Consider the following 14,537-nt stretch of genomic DNA (forward strand, 5'->3'; position numbering starts at 1 on the left):
TGGTACTTTAACTGGCTACTTGACTATTACTAAGCTAAATACTAAGGGACAAAAGGTAATTATAAAGGGCTTTCTTAATTAAGTCTCTGGGGGAGCATGGGTCCAGCCGTATGTGAGATGGAAGTTTCTTCCAGTAATATAAGGCTCTACATTGTTTTGGAAATTAAAATTAAACAGTTGTGTTTCTTGATTAAGTTCTGGCAATCATAAATTCCTAAATAAAAATAAGTTCACATTTTTTCTGATAGAAAAATATAATCGTAAACTTTAAATAAATTATTTTTAGTTCAATATACTTGTATATACATATATATGTATACAAGCAGGTCACCAAAAATTAAAAAGTTATATATAAATTTTTGAATTTTTATATAAAAATAAATTTGTATTGCTCTGCGTCCTGAATCTATTTTCGCCACCTGGCAACCCTGATCGCCAGCCTGCCGCCTTTCCTTTGGCTTTGGGCCAGGCCCACTCTGCTTTGGGCCACGGCAGCTGACAGCGCACAGTGAGGGTTGCGGTCTCGTTCAGTTCGCCGCGCGGCTCCGGCAGTTTCAGTGTCAGTTTCTGCTTCTGATTCAGACTCGGATTCAGGTTGGGACCCATTCTCAGTTCCGAGCAAACTTCGGCGGGGAGCAGAAGGAGCAGAGCGGAGCAGAGGAGCCCGACCAGGAAATAAAAATAGACAAAATACTGAAACAATAACTCGAGGCGGCGAGCTAGTGTAGAATTTTTTACATATACCATTTCGGGGTAGCGGAAGCAGGAAGTGGCGGAATAATTAAGGACAAAAACGCAATTTCAATTATCGTTAGTGTAATCTTGAGTGTGAATTTAAGTGTGAACTGTGAGTGCTTGGTGTACGGCGATTTTTGCTAGACAATTTGTTTCTCTGAATGTGGTGTACTTTTTCCCATTGCAAATTAGTTAGTGTCGCTTAATCAAATATATGTACATATATAGCTAATTGGACGGTATATACATGTGTTGGTGTGCAAGTATTTTTGCTAAACTTATTAAATTGATATTGAATGTATACTTTTTGAGTGCTCGTGCAATTATTGTAACTTGAATAGGGGAACTTCGACCGCTTTCCAACGACAAAGGACTAGAAATCGGAGTCCTTTTCCCGGAAAAGTGCCAGTGTGTGTGGCCATTGCCTTTGTCCTGCGAATCAGGGGGTGTGTCCGAGGGGCAGTCGGTGAGTCCTTTTACATAAGCAGGGGCGGGCTGCAAATGGGACGGCCACCTGCGGCTACACGGCGGCTACTCAACGCTGGGATCCCTCGCTTTGTCCGCCGCTGAGTGCTGAGTGCTGCGTGTCCTTGCAACGTGACAGCCCGATTGTGTGTGAGGATATGCAAAGAAGTCCCACAGCCCCACAATGGCCCACTTAAAACTGGACACCCTCCACGTGCAGCGCAGTCCCCGCGGCTCCCGCAGGAGCAGTCCGAGCAGCGGAAGGAGCAGCGCCTGCAGTTCCGGGAGCATCTCCCCGGTGCCCATCATCCCGATCATAGCCATCAGCCACGATGGCGACGAGTCAGAGTCCGAGTCGGAAATCGAAACGGAGCCGGCGCGCCTCTTCCAGCGCCGCATGTCCACCAAGTGCACCAACAACCTGGTAGGTACCAGACACCTTTCGCAGTGCACTCCGAAAATATGTGATCCCATTGAAAATTCCATGCTTTTTTCATAAGCCCTTTCACTGTGAAATATATTTCGAATAACATGCAGTTATTATAATGGAGATGCAAGGGGTTACGACAATGAATATAAAACATTAAGCTTGGAACCCAGTTTTCAGGAACTTTAGAGTTTTGATATTACTTTTCTCTGTTTTTCGATGCTTATTCATTCCTTCATTTATCTTAATAAATTAAAGTAGAAAATATTTTTGGTCGAAACAAGCTAACATAAACTACCATTGGAATAAAATGAAATCATGTACATACACATATAATTTGGATGACACGATTTTAATGTATACCCACTACCTTGTAAGGTTAAAATGTAAGACTTATAGTTTGAATTTGAAATTATTTTTGTTAAATATATTCATAACTTCAGTAGGTATTTACAAAGTAGTAGATTTCGATCGATTACCGTTCAAGCCTTACTATGATGGAGCGCCATTTGGGGCGAGACACAAACCGGATGTGATTTTTTCTCCGTGTGGCAAGTCCTCCGGCTTTGTCACAGGACCTTCCATGTCGGTGCAACGGAGCGTCCTCGCTAAAGTTTCTGGAGCGGAAGTTGCATGCAAACGGGCAAACGGCAGCGGGGTGGGGTCCCCCTCCCCGCTTTATATGCGAGTTGCGTGTGTCGAGAGTTTATGTTTCAAGTGCCTTAGTGCGCTGCACCACTGCCAAAGGTCACAGGCGCAGTTCAAGAAGTCGGTAAAATATTTTAGTGTCGCTGCTGCATAGGTCAGGGGTCAGAGCAGCCACCATTTGGAGATTGCTACGGCTTAGCCGGCGCCCATTTCAATCATCATTTAAGTGCATTATTAAAATGTAATCCGACGCTGTCCATGTAGCCCGAAATTAAATAAAATTGTATCGGCTTGCGAGTCGTGGCGGTCCAGAAAAAGGGAAGGACGTCCGTTCCGTCCTCGAATTTTAATTAAACGTTGCCATAGTTGCCCGGAGGCCAGGTTTCACGAATAAAAGAACCAAAATGCTGGAAAAACGAAAGAAAAGCAAGCCCCAAAACTCCGCGAAGCCAGAAAAAAGCTTCAATTAGGTTCTTTATGGTCCTGGTGTCACTATGAAGGGTCCAAGGATCGACCCTCCTTGCAAGTACACCGCGTCGTATGAATAATATTTCCGGGCCAAAGTTGATGCCCGGTTGCTGGCCATTTGATGTTAATTATACGCATCGTTGCACTGACCCTTCCACCGAACCTTGCCCTTTACGAGTATTTTTATCCGCGGCCGATGACCCCTCCGCTCGAATTTCGGCTACCGTTTCACCCTCGATTGTCCAACTGCAATTTGTTTCGTTGTTTAAGCGAAGGCATTTGTTATTTCTGATTTATGGCAATCGGGGGCCGAGCAAAACACATTTGCCTGATTGTGACAGACAAGCAACATTCAAGTGCTCCCATGTCGAGAGGGGCGTGGCCCCATAAACAGACATGTGGGCTGTAGGTCGGTGTGGGGTTTACACATGTCAAACCGCAAAACAATAAGCGAACGCTAAACAAAAGCGGCTTAGTTCAGGGCTTGATGGCAGCGTTTTGGTTAGCGTGCTGCCACCGCTGAAGGCGGCGACAATAAGACAATAGAAAGGGCCTCAACAGTTGGAACACAGTGCGGGGCAAGCTTCTGGAAACAAGGACCTAGGACTAAGGACTTAGGAACTAACTAATTGCTCGATAACCGATTAGAACCCCAATCTGTCTTTTACAGAAAGCAATTCCAAATTAATTTAGTGGACTTGGACTTCTGTGCCATACCCGTTATAGCTCAAATGCAATGCCTCAAACACAATTTTCAATAGTTTTTATATACGGCTTATACATTCTTGATCAGGATCATTTGCCTAGTCGATATAGCCATGTCCGTCTGTCTGTTCATACGGACGCTGAAATCTCGGAATCTGTAAAAGCTAGGAAGTTCAAATGCAACTTCTAGAGACAATTGCGCACGGTTTTCCCAGTAAATTTTGTTTAATTTCATTTGTTAATACCTATCTGCACGAAAAAAACTGCCCAAATCGGACAATTAGTTAAAAAGTAATTCAAGTATGTCCGTGTATTAAATGTATTGGAATTAAAAAATTTTTTATTGAATTTAGACTAAAATGTAAACTTCGGTGTTTATTCACCTTTATTGAAGGTATATTTATTTTGAAGATGGATAACAGAAGTACGGCTTTATCGTGATCGAGGCGTTTGACTCTATAAAAATGTATTTTTGAATCATTCATTAGTTGTACAAAGAGCGGGAAATTATGTTCGGTTATATAAGAGTGCTGTATTCGTTCCTGAGTACCTCTTGCTTGAGCTTTTAACTTGCTTCAAACCTTTATCAATGTCATTTATTGTATATTATGGATGCTCTATTGGTCCGCCTTTTTTTTTAAGAGCTAGTAAATGGCTATGCCTCTTATTTCATCTAACCACCAATTTAAAATTATGTAAACTAAATTTCACCAACCACTTTTCAATCGCTCTGTAATTCGAGACAAAGGGGCACGGTTCTTTCCCCAGGTTCGATAAAACTTTTATAAATATAAATGCGATTTTCCTTCGTTACCATATTTTTAGCAGCGACTGTAGTGCTTCTCAGCCATTTAAATCCAACAATAAGTAAGCCTACAGTACAAACAAAGCCAGAAGTCTTGCCAACTCTTGTCCTCTGTCCCATTCCCTGGATCGTCTTCAGTGGGCTGGTGCCGCAATATCCTTGAGTCTGGCTCCCTTTCTTGCCACGTGCTTGAAAAAAGGCTGAATTATTTACGACTATTTACTCAGACGATTGGCCAACTGTTTTGCGGCTCACGTGAGCCATCAAAGGAATTTCTGAATCTAAGGCTAATTTCTTTAATTTAAAGCTGTTTTTCTTGTTTTGAAAGCCTGAAAAGTCGGAGTGGAGTGGATTGCCTAATCCCCATGCATAATGTATTTGCCAGGGTGAAAGAATGAAAAGCCAGGAAAAGTCATGGCTGGGAAGTCCTACGCTATGTTTACGTTACCCGGCTGAGTGAGCAGCAACAGCAAGTCATATTCATATCTATGGACCGGCCTTTTTATTTATCTTGTATCTTTTTACCTCAGCGGAAAAGGGGGGAATCAATCGAGGGGCGGGGCAGGTGGCGTTAAATCAAAATCAATACCCGGCTAACGAAAATTTCAAACTTGCTTATCATCATCGCGCTGTCTGCCGTTGGCTGGCTGATGGACTCTGGCTTTGTGGGCTTTATCCTTGGCCACTTTGGCGTATACTTGATGTGTCAGCGATTGGCCTCATGGCCGTGCCCCATGATTGATTGACGATGATTTATCTTGACATGATAGCCCGTGACTTTGATTTTTAGTCACAGTTAGGCTTAGCTTCTGCTGGTGGCCCGAGAATTATCACTTTAGTTCAACTTTTTATCTCCTGTGCGAGGTCAACAGCCTGATTTTAAGACGGTTTTCCTTCCCTTTATGGCCTTATTCCCTAAAAATCGTTTAAAGTCACGTAAGTCCCATAAGCAAGCTTTCAGTTCCTTGGCTAAGTAAACATTTCCGTTTCCCTCTGCCATTTGCTGCACAAACAGAAAGCAAATGGATTTGTTGCAACTCGATTCGTTGCAATGACCGTTGATTTTTCCAACGATTTTTCCATTATTACTTGACGCTGAATTTCCTTTCACCCCGAGGCTGGTGGGCGGCTGACCTCGCCCAAAACTTAAACGGATTGCAACTTTGTGCACTCAGCCTGCGGCACTTGGATCGATTTCTACAGCCCCCTGCACCGTCAAGTCGAGAAATTCGCCCGAATCAAAAAGTTTATTTGTCGTATAATTGCCCCAGATTATTGTCACTTTTGTCGCCTTTCGCGCCACGCTTATGTACACATTTATTGCTCGCAAATACGTGTGAATAGCAGCGGAAAGCTGTATGTGGTGGCTCTTTGTTTGCACAATTGATTGCTGCCCATATTGACCACCCGCCCCACTTTCGCCCACTTACCATTGGCCTTTGTTAGCCTGCAGCCAATTATTTGTTGACATTCAGCCGAAGATTGCAAGTGACGGGTCCCGCAGAGAGCTCTGGAGTTGCTGACCTGCGCCCAGTGTCCTGAGTCCTGTGTCCCGAGTCCTGTGTCCTCTGTTCTCTGTCCCCTGTGCCGAGTGCCCAGTCCCATCGGCGTCTGCTACATGCCACGCTCCTCATTATTATCATCCTCGGCCCATTGACTCTGCCAGCTCATCAATTGCTAATTGCCCCGTGCGAATCGCTGATGGAGTATTTTCATAGCCCAGCTGAAATTGCACTCACTTTGTTCCGCACTCTTTCCAGGCTGCCATCATCAAGGAGGGCTTCCTGCTCAAGCACACTTGGTCCTTCCAGCGCTGGCGACGTCGGTACTTTCGTCTCAAGCGAAATATGCTATTCTACGCCAAGGATGAGAAGGTACGTTATAGTCTTAATTTTAATGTGATACGGTCTAAAATTTTATATAAAAAATTCCTTTATCAAAGGAGTCCTATCTGTTGGTTATTTAATTTCAATGCTCTATCAAAAGGGTCATTGCATTACCGTCTAGAGTGACACTTAAAATTGATAGTTAAAAAAGCAAAGAATTTTATTTTTAGTTTACGAGCAGTAAGTGTGTTGGCAAATATGATAAATTCCTATTTTTATTTTTTGAATTTTATTAAATAAATAATTTGCTGATTGTCCTGTTCTATAGAATATCTATTTATTATTTATGTAGATAAAAAAACCACTTATTCATGATTAAAAAAATACTTTGCTTGAAGGTTTGATACATTTTAGGCTAATGTTTTTTCATAACTAAAAACCATATTTTTCAAAGATATTTAAAATTTATAATGATGACCCGATCACCGGATAACTGAAAACTGCCTTTTCTTTGTTATTGTATTTCTTAATCCATCGCTTAAAAACAGTTAAGAGCAGAACAACATGACTTCCAAGGCCCAAAACTCTTAAATTAACCCATTAAGCTAATAACAAATTTTAAATTAGCATGTTCTTTTAATTACTACTATTTAAGATAACAAACTTATTCGACTCGTATTCGATTGTTAATACATAAACCATAAGTTCATCAATAAAATTAAAATTAAACTGTACAAGCACGATTATTTACAGCCCACCTTTATATTTTATAATGCAGTTACACAAAAATTCTCATTAAACCTGTTTTAGGGTGAACTTAACTTAAATGGTTGGGGAGTAAAATGCTCTTTGTCCATTTTTTTAATAATAATATTATAATATCTATAAACAAATTTGTCAAGTTGAATGGGAAATATTATACGGTGAGTCAGAAAATCCAAAATAGGTACAATGATAGATAGCTTGGTGCCTCGACCATCCTATACCTATTAATCAGCTCAGCAACTTTAAGCTGTTAATCAATTTTAAAATAAAATTCCATAGCAAATCTACGCCGAAAGACACCTAACGGGTGGCGCCACTTAGAGCATTCATACTTCATAGGGTCGTAAACGCTTCCTACTAGTTACATACTTTCCCACTAATCTAATTTACCCCTTTACTCTACGAGTAACGGTTATAAAAAGTAGAAATCAACCCAACAGCATTTCCAAATTAATAGCTTTACTTGGTCGAGGATAAAAACATTCCTTTCTATTTTCCATTTTCCGCTGAAATTGAGTACCACTTGGTAGTGCTCTTTTGACGGATTGCTCCGAGCACCACTGTGTAGGAATCTTTTTTCCATCTGACCCTTCACATTTGTTGCCTGCGGACTGACGCGGTTCCTGTGTTTTGCACTCTCAAATTGCGTTGCAGCAAATAGCAGGATATAATTACCAAATGAAATTACCGAGCAGCCTGAGGGCAAAACAATGTCGGCGGAGTGGCGGAACTAAAGGTTAAAAGGGGGAAAATCCAGACAGGTGAGACAGACAATAAATTGGTTTATTGCGTGCAGTGCTCTTTTCATCAATAATGAACGCTTTTAAAATGCCCGCCTTACATGGGGGCCCGCCACCTAATAGAATCAGAATGTGGGTGAATTTTCGGTGGCAATATTGGGGCCAGAAGGTTGTGGGCTGATTGCAGTGGCTTTTAGTGACTCAATAAATCGAACCGCCTCCCCTGTCAATGTCAAATGAACTCGATTGCGGCGTGCCTGCCGTTAATCATGTTAACGAAGCTAATTGCCTGGTAAATCAATTATTTATGGCCGGCCTCTGAGCTCAAGTTTGGGGCTTGTACCAGTGCTATCAGGAGCAGAAGCCTGACTGCTAAACTGATTACTCAACGCTTTTAAGCTGAATCCATCTCAATTCTACACTTGATCCCCTGTTCTTGTGAATGGCAATTGCATCTCATGCGAGTGCGATTGACGTCAATCCAGCATCAAAACACGCTTCAAGCTCGAAATGCAATTATTTTGTAAACTTTTAAACAGGCAGCGGGCTCTTCAGGGCCCGGCTTTGCGTTATGAAAGAGCTATGAAAATATTACGTATTCGCCGTGTATTGCTTTCATGTTGGCACAATGCGAAGCATTAGAGTGCACACTGGCCTTGTTTGGAGCAGCGATGACGCGCTTCCATTATGCAACAAGTCGAAGCCGTCTCCCCCACCTCACTTTCTTCCTGTTGACATTTAGTATTTTGCCATGTAATGACGGGTTGCCAGGACTCCCTGGCCACCAAAATGATTAGCCTCATTAGGGCCTGCCAACCGGTAGCATTTATTTTGATTAAAAATTCTGTTTGATGCCCGATAAATAGACCCTAAGGTGTCGCTTTATTAAAAGGTTAATATCACGGGCGTTCGCATTCCTTGGCTGGCCGAAAAGTGCCTCCGAACTCATTAAGCGTAGGCACGAAATTTCAATTATAATTACGTATGCGCCGTGTTGTGCCCAAGTGGCTTAAACGGTGGGCAATTTGTTGCCGTAGTAGACTCCAATAAAAAGGGCCAACAGAAAGCAAAATACTGCGAAAACTACGCGTGCCAGACAAATACGCGGCCATACCTAAGTCGGTCCTAAGTTGGGGCACAAAAAGGATAAGCCTTTGGCGGGTTGGTAGAAAAGGGGCAAGGCATTCTGCGGGATGGGGTGGGAGGACAGCTAGCTGATGCTGATGCTCATGTTGATGATGGTTGTGCTGCTCGTAAAAGCGCAAATTTTTGTTTGCATTGTTTTCATCGCTGCCTTCTCCTTGGCCCGTTCCTTGGGATTTTTCTCCTTTCTCTCTGTCTCTCTCTCGGCCTCGTTCTTTTGGCCCATACTCGCGAAGCTCGTTTCGGCCCATTGTGCTTCCTCTTCGCGCTGCACGCGACTCTGCCGGAACAACAACTCTGGGCCAAAACTCACCACAGTTGTAAAGCCGTAGTACTCGGCTTTTGGCCATGTGCGCGCTCCCACGCGAAAAGTATGGGGATGCTGGGTTTCAGTGTGTGCGTGTTTTGTTTTGAAACGTGAAAGCTTGCTTTGCTAGTAAGGAGAGCACAAAGCTCTGGCTCCAGGGTTGCCACTCTCACCAAACTCTTAAAAATATTGTTAACTATAAATCGTATATGATTAAAATTACTTATGAAATATAATATTGGAAACAATTAGAATTCTTTCTTAACTGAATACAGCTCTTACAAAATATTAAGAACGGACAATCCTAAATCGTTTAAATTACGAAAAAAAGGCGGAATATTTTTAATTTTTTAAATTGTTTCTAGTAATATATAGTAATTATAGTCATTAACAAAAAAGGTGGAAATTTAAATTCATCATTACAATTATTTTGAAAATGTTTTTCTTAGAGCTTCGTAAATTCCTTACTTTTGTGTTGTAAGAAATATTGAATAACAAATTAGTGGTTAAAAGATATAAATTAAATCTTTCGAAAATAAAAGAGCTAAGACTTGTGAACCTTTTTTTTAACAAAATACATCCTGGCCACATAGATTTATTTTCGGTGTGCAAAAAGCTCTGGCACTAGACCACCATTCCCCGCAGGTCCCCAGCGCACCTGTAAATATTTGTATCCTTTCGGGCGCATGCCAGGCTGATGTAAAGGAGCAGAAAGCGGGCAGCCAGCATGTCTGTGCGTGGTGAGTTTCGAAAGGCGGCCAATAAAAGCGACTGCTTGACAGGACTCGAGCTCAGTTCAAACTCAACGAAGCAATGTGCCACAACTCAGCAAAAACAGCGAAATCCACAGCAACATCACCAACATCATCAACACCAGAGGAAGCCGAGGAGAGGGCCTACCAGGCCGAATAATTAATTATTTAACCGCCAAGAAACATCGATAAAGTTACAAAGAAAATATTACGATTAGTGTTAAAGGAAAAACAATAGAAAACAATTAAATATTTATTTTGGCACGGTCCGCGAGGCGGCGGCGGTAAGGAGCTGTCCTTAAGCCATTGCCTCAAGTTTTGTGTGTGAGTTCGTAAGATGTGAGCCAAAAAGGCAGTAGAACTTTCAACCGAAAGCCGAAGAAGCAACAGTTTCAAAAAACCATAAACTAAACACCCGAGTCACCGCTAAATCAATATTCTGTGTTTTTCGGGGTAAGTTGAGCCTGCTTTCAGGCCCATTTCCATTTTATCATCGTTTCAATACCGCTTTGGGGTAAATGATTTGTCCGGGGCTTATTAAAGTTTCCGACGGCTTTCGTTCGCATTAATCCTGGAACAAATACATTTATGTGAGGAGATTTGTGAGCCTGCCAAAACTTTTAATTGCCTAATTTAATTAATGCGCGCTAGTTGAGCTCTCTCGGTTTGGGGAGCTTAAGACATTAATTTAAACTTTGGCGGAACAGCCGTTGATGAAAGTCCAGATAGAGTGGCGCTTTGTTCTATCCCTGTTCTTATTTGTATAATTCAGCCCTCAGACAAACATCTAATTGACTCCGAGCAGTTAGCACACACACGCAATCAATTCAATTCAGCCAGGAGCACTGACCTTTGTCTCAGTCTGGCGATGTCTGGTTGCGTACTGCCAACTTCTCGTTGGGTCCTCGTTCTGTTCCCCTGTAGAAAGGGGGCACTTTCTGGCTAATTACCTAGGCACACAGCCATCCCAGTACGTAGCATATGCGTATTAAATGGCAACAAGAGGCTGCCAAACAATCAGCCAAAGTGACATTTCCACCAGGATAATTGTGTGCATATTTATTAAAGGGGACGAGCGGCGAGTAGGGAGCAAATTAAAAGGGGAACGGGAATGCCACATGTGTGCTATGATGATGAAAACGATACAAGAGTAAGCTCTGCCCGATAATGGACTGCGGGACTTACCTGAAGCACATTGTCCTGCCATCTTATGCACTCAGAAAATGGACTTTTCACCTATGGGAATCTTGTTAAGTTTATAAAAAATGTATTACAATTTTCTAAAGGGGTTTAAAAGTTTTCTTTATTTAACAGTCTAGAAAGATATCTACAGTTTATTGATTTTTTTAAGATTTAAAAAATAATTAAATTTTAAGAAAGGATCCCTTAATTTAAAGTACGGCAACCTAAAATATTTAATTTTTTGCTTTTCTTTTTATTTTTATTAAATCTTTTATAAATAAAAATAACTGTATTTCGAAAACACAAAATACCCTTCTTTAACCAGAAAGTTTTTCTTTATTTAATGACCACTACATTATTTCTGAAATATTAAAACTGCTTTCTTCTTAAAAATAAAGGACGGGGGCACTACTATTATTTCGTTTATAACTGCCTTAAAGTAAATTATTATTATTTATATTCAAATTATTTTGAGTATCGAACCCCAGAGATAAAGAGTGACTCTTTTCAAATGCTTTGAGCAACTAACAATCTAAAAATCCGTTCATCTGTAGTTGCGGTTTAAAAAAGCAAAAACAGAATTTTTTTAAGTCTTTTTCTCAGAGTCCTTGTGTAAGGGAATTTTTTGGCGAACACATTTCAAATTGGGGGACTCTAAGCGAATACGATTTTCTAGCAACCAAAGAGGTAAATAAATAAAGGTTACATTTTGTAGCACAGTGCTATTAGATGTTAAACAGTTTTCTTAAGTGTACATCTATATTTGCACCAGCTTTGCCTGCGGCAAATGATTGCGTGCCTCGAATGCTATCAGCACTTTTGTCCTGACATGTGCGTGTCCCACACACACAGGCACATCTACACTGAGCTTGATGTCCTGCGGCCGAGTGCAAATGTTTATTGTGTTTAGTGTGTTGAAAAATTTACATGATGGCCCGCTCTCTCCCGTACAACTCATGTAATGTTTGCAGTGGACAATGAGCACATTGCCATTTTAGGTGTCCTTTCTGTATTCAGCATTCAGTGTCCTGTGTCCAGGTGCTCGTGTGTTTGCCCGGGGGATTATGTCCTCCCAACAAGCATGATGGTCTTTCTATTTTGTGTTAGCCAATTTTCTTACGGGTTCGTGGGCTCATTAAATGGGCAAATCATGTTTGCATTTAATTGCTAGGCAGCATTAAGAAGAGATTAATTAAATCGACAAAAATCGCACAAGGGTGTTAATGAAATAAAAGACATGATGTTTAACTATTATATCACGTTGTAACCATTATTTAATCAATCTTGAGATATTAAAATTACAATGATTGAAACATTTATTGCACTGACTAAATGTCTGCTAATTTTAATGACACATTTATTTCTTTTACGAGAAAGGAAGCCTACCATAATAAAAGGAAAATCGATTACGATGTTTATATCATATTAAAAGCAATATTTAATTCGTTCAATATATTTTTCGTAACAATAAACCACCCATTTATTTCGTAACAATTTAACATTACAAAATATATTTTATGCATTGCTGCACCTGCCAGATTTCAATTATCCAAAATTGCATCAGCTAAATTAATTTGTGCATGAATTTATCCAATGTGAGTCAATTTGTTTGTTTGCTGATTGAAATTATATATTAAACCCAATCAATTTTAATGAGTGGTGCTCACAATTCATAATTAAAATCCAATTATATGTAAACGCAGTAGGAAAAAGTAGCTAACATTCCACTTAGCCACACAATGCCACATGTGACGTCAGTAAACATTTGCCTGGCACTTTCCTTTCCGTCGGTGAAAACTCTGACACTTTTCGTTGGTTTTTTTTGGTAAACGCGATTAAGTTTTCATAAGCAGAAAACCAACCTTGGAAAACCATTCGGTATGTCTCTAAAATTAGCAACAAAGGTCGAATATATTGCCTGCACCGGAGGTCGAAAGTTGAATATGGGCTGGTTTGAAAGGGCCAAGGATCTAGGGGCCTGTCAGGGGCTTTAAAATATGCATTGCTGAGGAAGAGAAGTGTCGGCACAACCAGGTGTGCAGGTAATCCTAAAAACGGTGTCGACCCAGACACACAAATTCCATTAGAATAATAAAGAAATTTATTACTTGAATCCTTTGCTACAAGTTCTTATCTCATTGCAGTCAACAGAAAGTTCAAAAACAGATACAATTTAGCTACCAAACTGTCTGCCAACAATAAGCACCAAAAGCTGTGGAAATCGTAGGACACATTTCTCATAAGCCCAATTTGCATTTTGTTGGATCCCTTTAGGGTTTGTTGGCAACAGCTGCGAGTGCATAATTTGCAGGCTTTGTTTTCGAAAAGGTTTGTGGGCAATTTACGTACACCCAACCAAATCAAACCCAATGAGGTCACACATGGGCCCCTTTACAGTCACGTGCCAAACACCCCAACAAAAGGGGCCGACATTTGTTTCGGTTTTTGGGCAAAATCGATGGCCTGATATAGGTCTAAAAGTGAAACAATGGAGGCAGCCACATGTGATATTTTGACAAACTGCATAAACAAACTGAGCATTTTGCATGCAAGAAGCATCACAATAAACTAGAATTAATTCCACAAAAGTGATTTTAAGTTGTGCAAATCATTCCATTTGCAAGTGTGTGAAAAGCAACCGTTTACACTTGGCCCCATTGCACAGAAAAAAAATACATGACAATAATAAGCATTTCAGTATTCATTTCGAAATAGTTATATTCACAATATTTTAATTTAACAGCGTGAAATAGTGTTGGGAACAACGAAAAGAAAAAAAATTAACACAGAAAAATGAAAGTAATCAATATGTTATACAAACCCCTGAACATTTTTCTTTGTAGACCGACAATAGTTTTATCTTTTCCCCAACTATTAGTTTTGCCAAACCATTCGATTGAACAATTCTTCTCAGGATACGATATCCTTGGTATCCGAGTCCCTGACAGGGAACATGTCTAACCCAGAAACTGCCAGTTCTCCAATGACGAGCTGCAGTCAAATGAAAAATGCCAACCAGATGGAAGAGGATGCGATCCGGCAGCAACCGGGGGATTGTTGTGAACCAGGCCCAGTTTCAGTTTCAGTTTCAGTTCCAGTCCCCGTCCTTTGTTCGAGTCAGGCCCAGCTGACGTGGACGTGTTTGCTTGTTGGCACTCACACAGAAAAATCATTATCTCAAGAATTATATTTTGGTATAATCACAAGCGAAATAAAGAAAACATTTCAATTTCCGAAACATACTTTAGTTAATAATTGCATTGAAAACAGATGGAAAAGGATGAGAATAATTTTTAAGAATCCGAAAACTTTATAACTAGAATGATAAAATCAAATGAAATTAAAATGTAATACCCACAATCAGAATAGACCAGGTGAAATGTGAAATAAATATGAACAAATCTCTGCAGCTAAATTTCCAACGCTATAAACTTAAAGCAATTCAGAAAAGTATCTAGCATTGTCTTAAAAACTCCACAGGAACAACATCTTTTAATAGGGTAGTTTATTTTATGAAATTACTTATACGGGTAACTTATTTAGAAGAGCCCACAATTACTTATGCAGTG

At 40.5% G+C, this 14,537-nt stretch overlaps 1 protein-coding gene across 9 annotated transcripts in view; it reads left to right on the top strand.

Annotated features, from left to right (window-relative positions):
- Nucleotides 1-517: 517 nt before the first annotated feature.
- The window catches only part of LOC108013811 (diacylglycerol kinase eta), a 44,147-nt gene continuing 30,127 nt past the window's right edge, over nucleotides 518-14,537 (top strand). For 4 of the 9 annotated variants that reach the window (XM_065866925.2, XM_065866928.2, XM_065866934.2 and 1 more), the window contains exons 1-2: nucleotides 519-1,624; nucleotides 6,014-6,127. In XM_065866925.2, the coding sequence (XP_065722997.2) occupies nucleotides 1,385-1,624; nucleotides 6,014-6,127 (354 nt within the window). In that variant the 5' untranslated portion in view covers nucleotides 519-1,384. Of the gene's footprint in view, nucleotides 1,625-6,013; nucleotides 6,128-9,829; nucleotides 10,240-14,537 lie in introns of those variants that run through there. The other 5 variants (XM_065866931.2, XM_065866932.2, XM_065866936.2 and 2 more) reach the window with 3 other exon arrangements.

The sequence above is a fragment of the Drosophila suzukii genome, chromosome 3, assembly GCF_043229965.1.
Source record: "Drosophila suzukii chromosome 3, CBGP_Dsuzu_IsoJpt1.0, whole genome shotgun sequence".
NCBI lineage: Eukaryota > Metazoa > Arthropoda > Insecta > Diptera > Drosophilidae > Drosophila > Drosophila suzukii.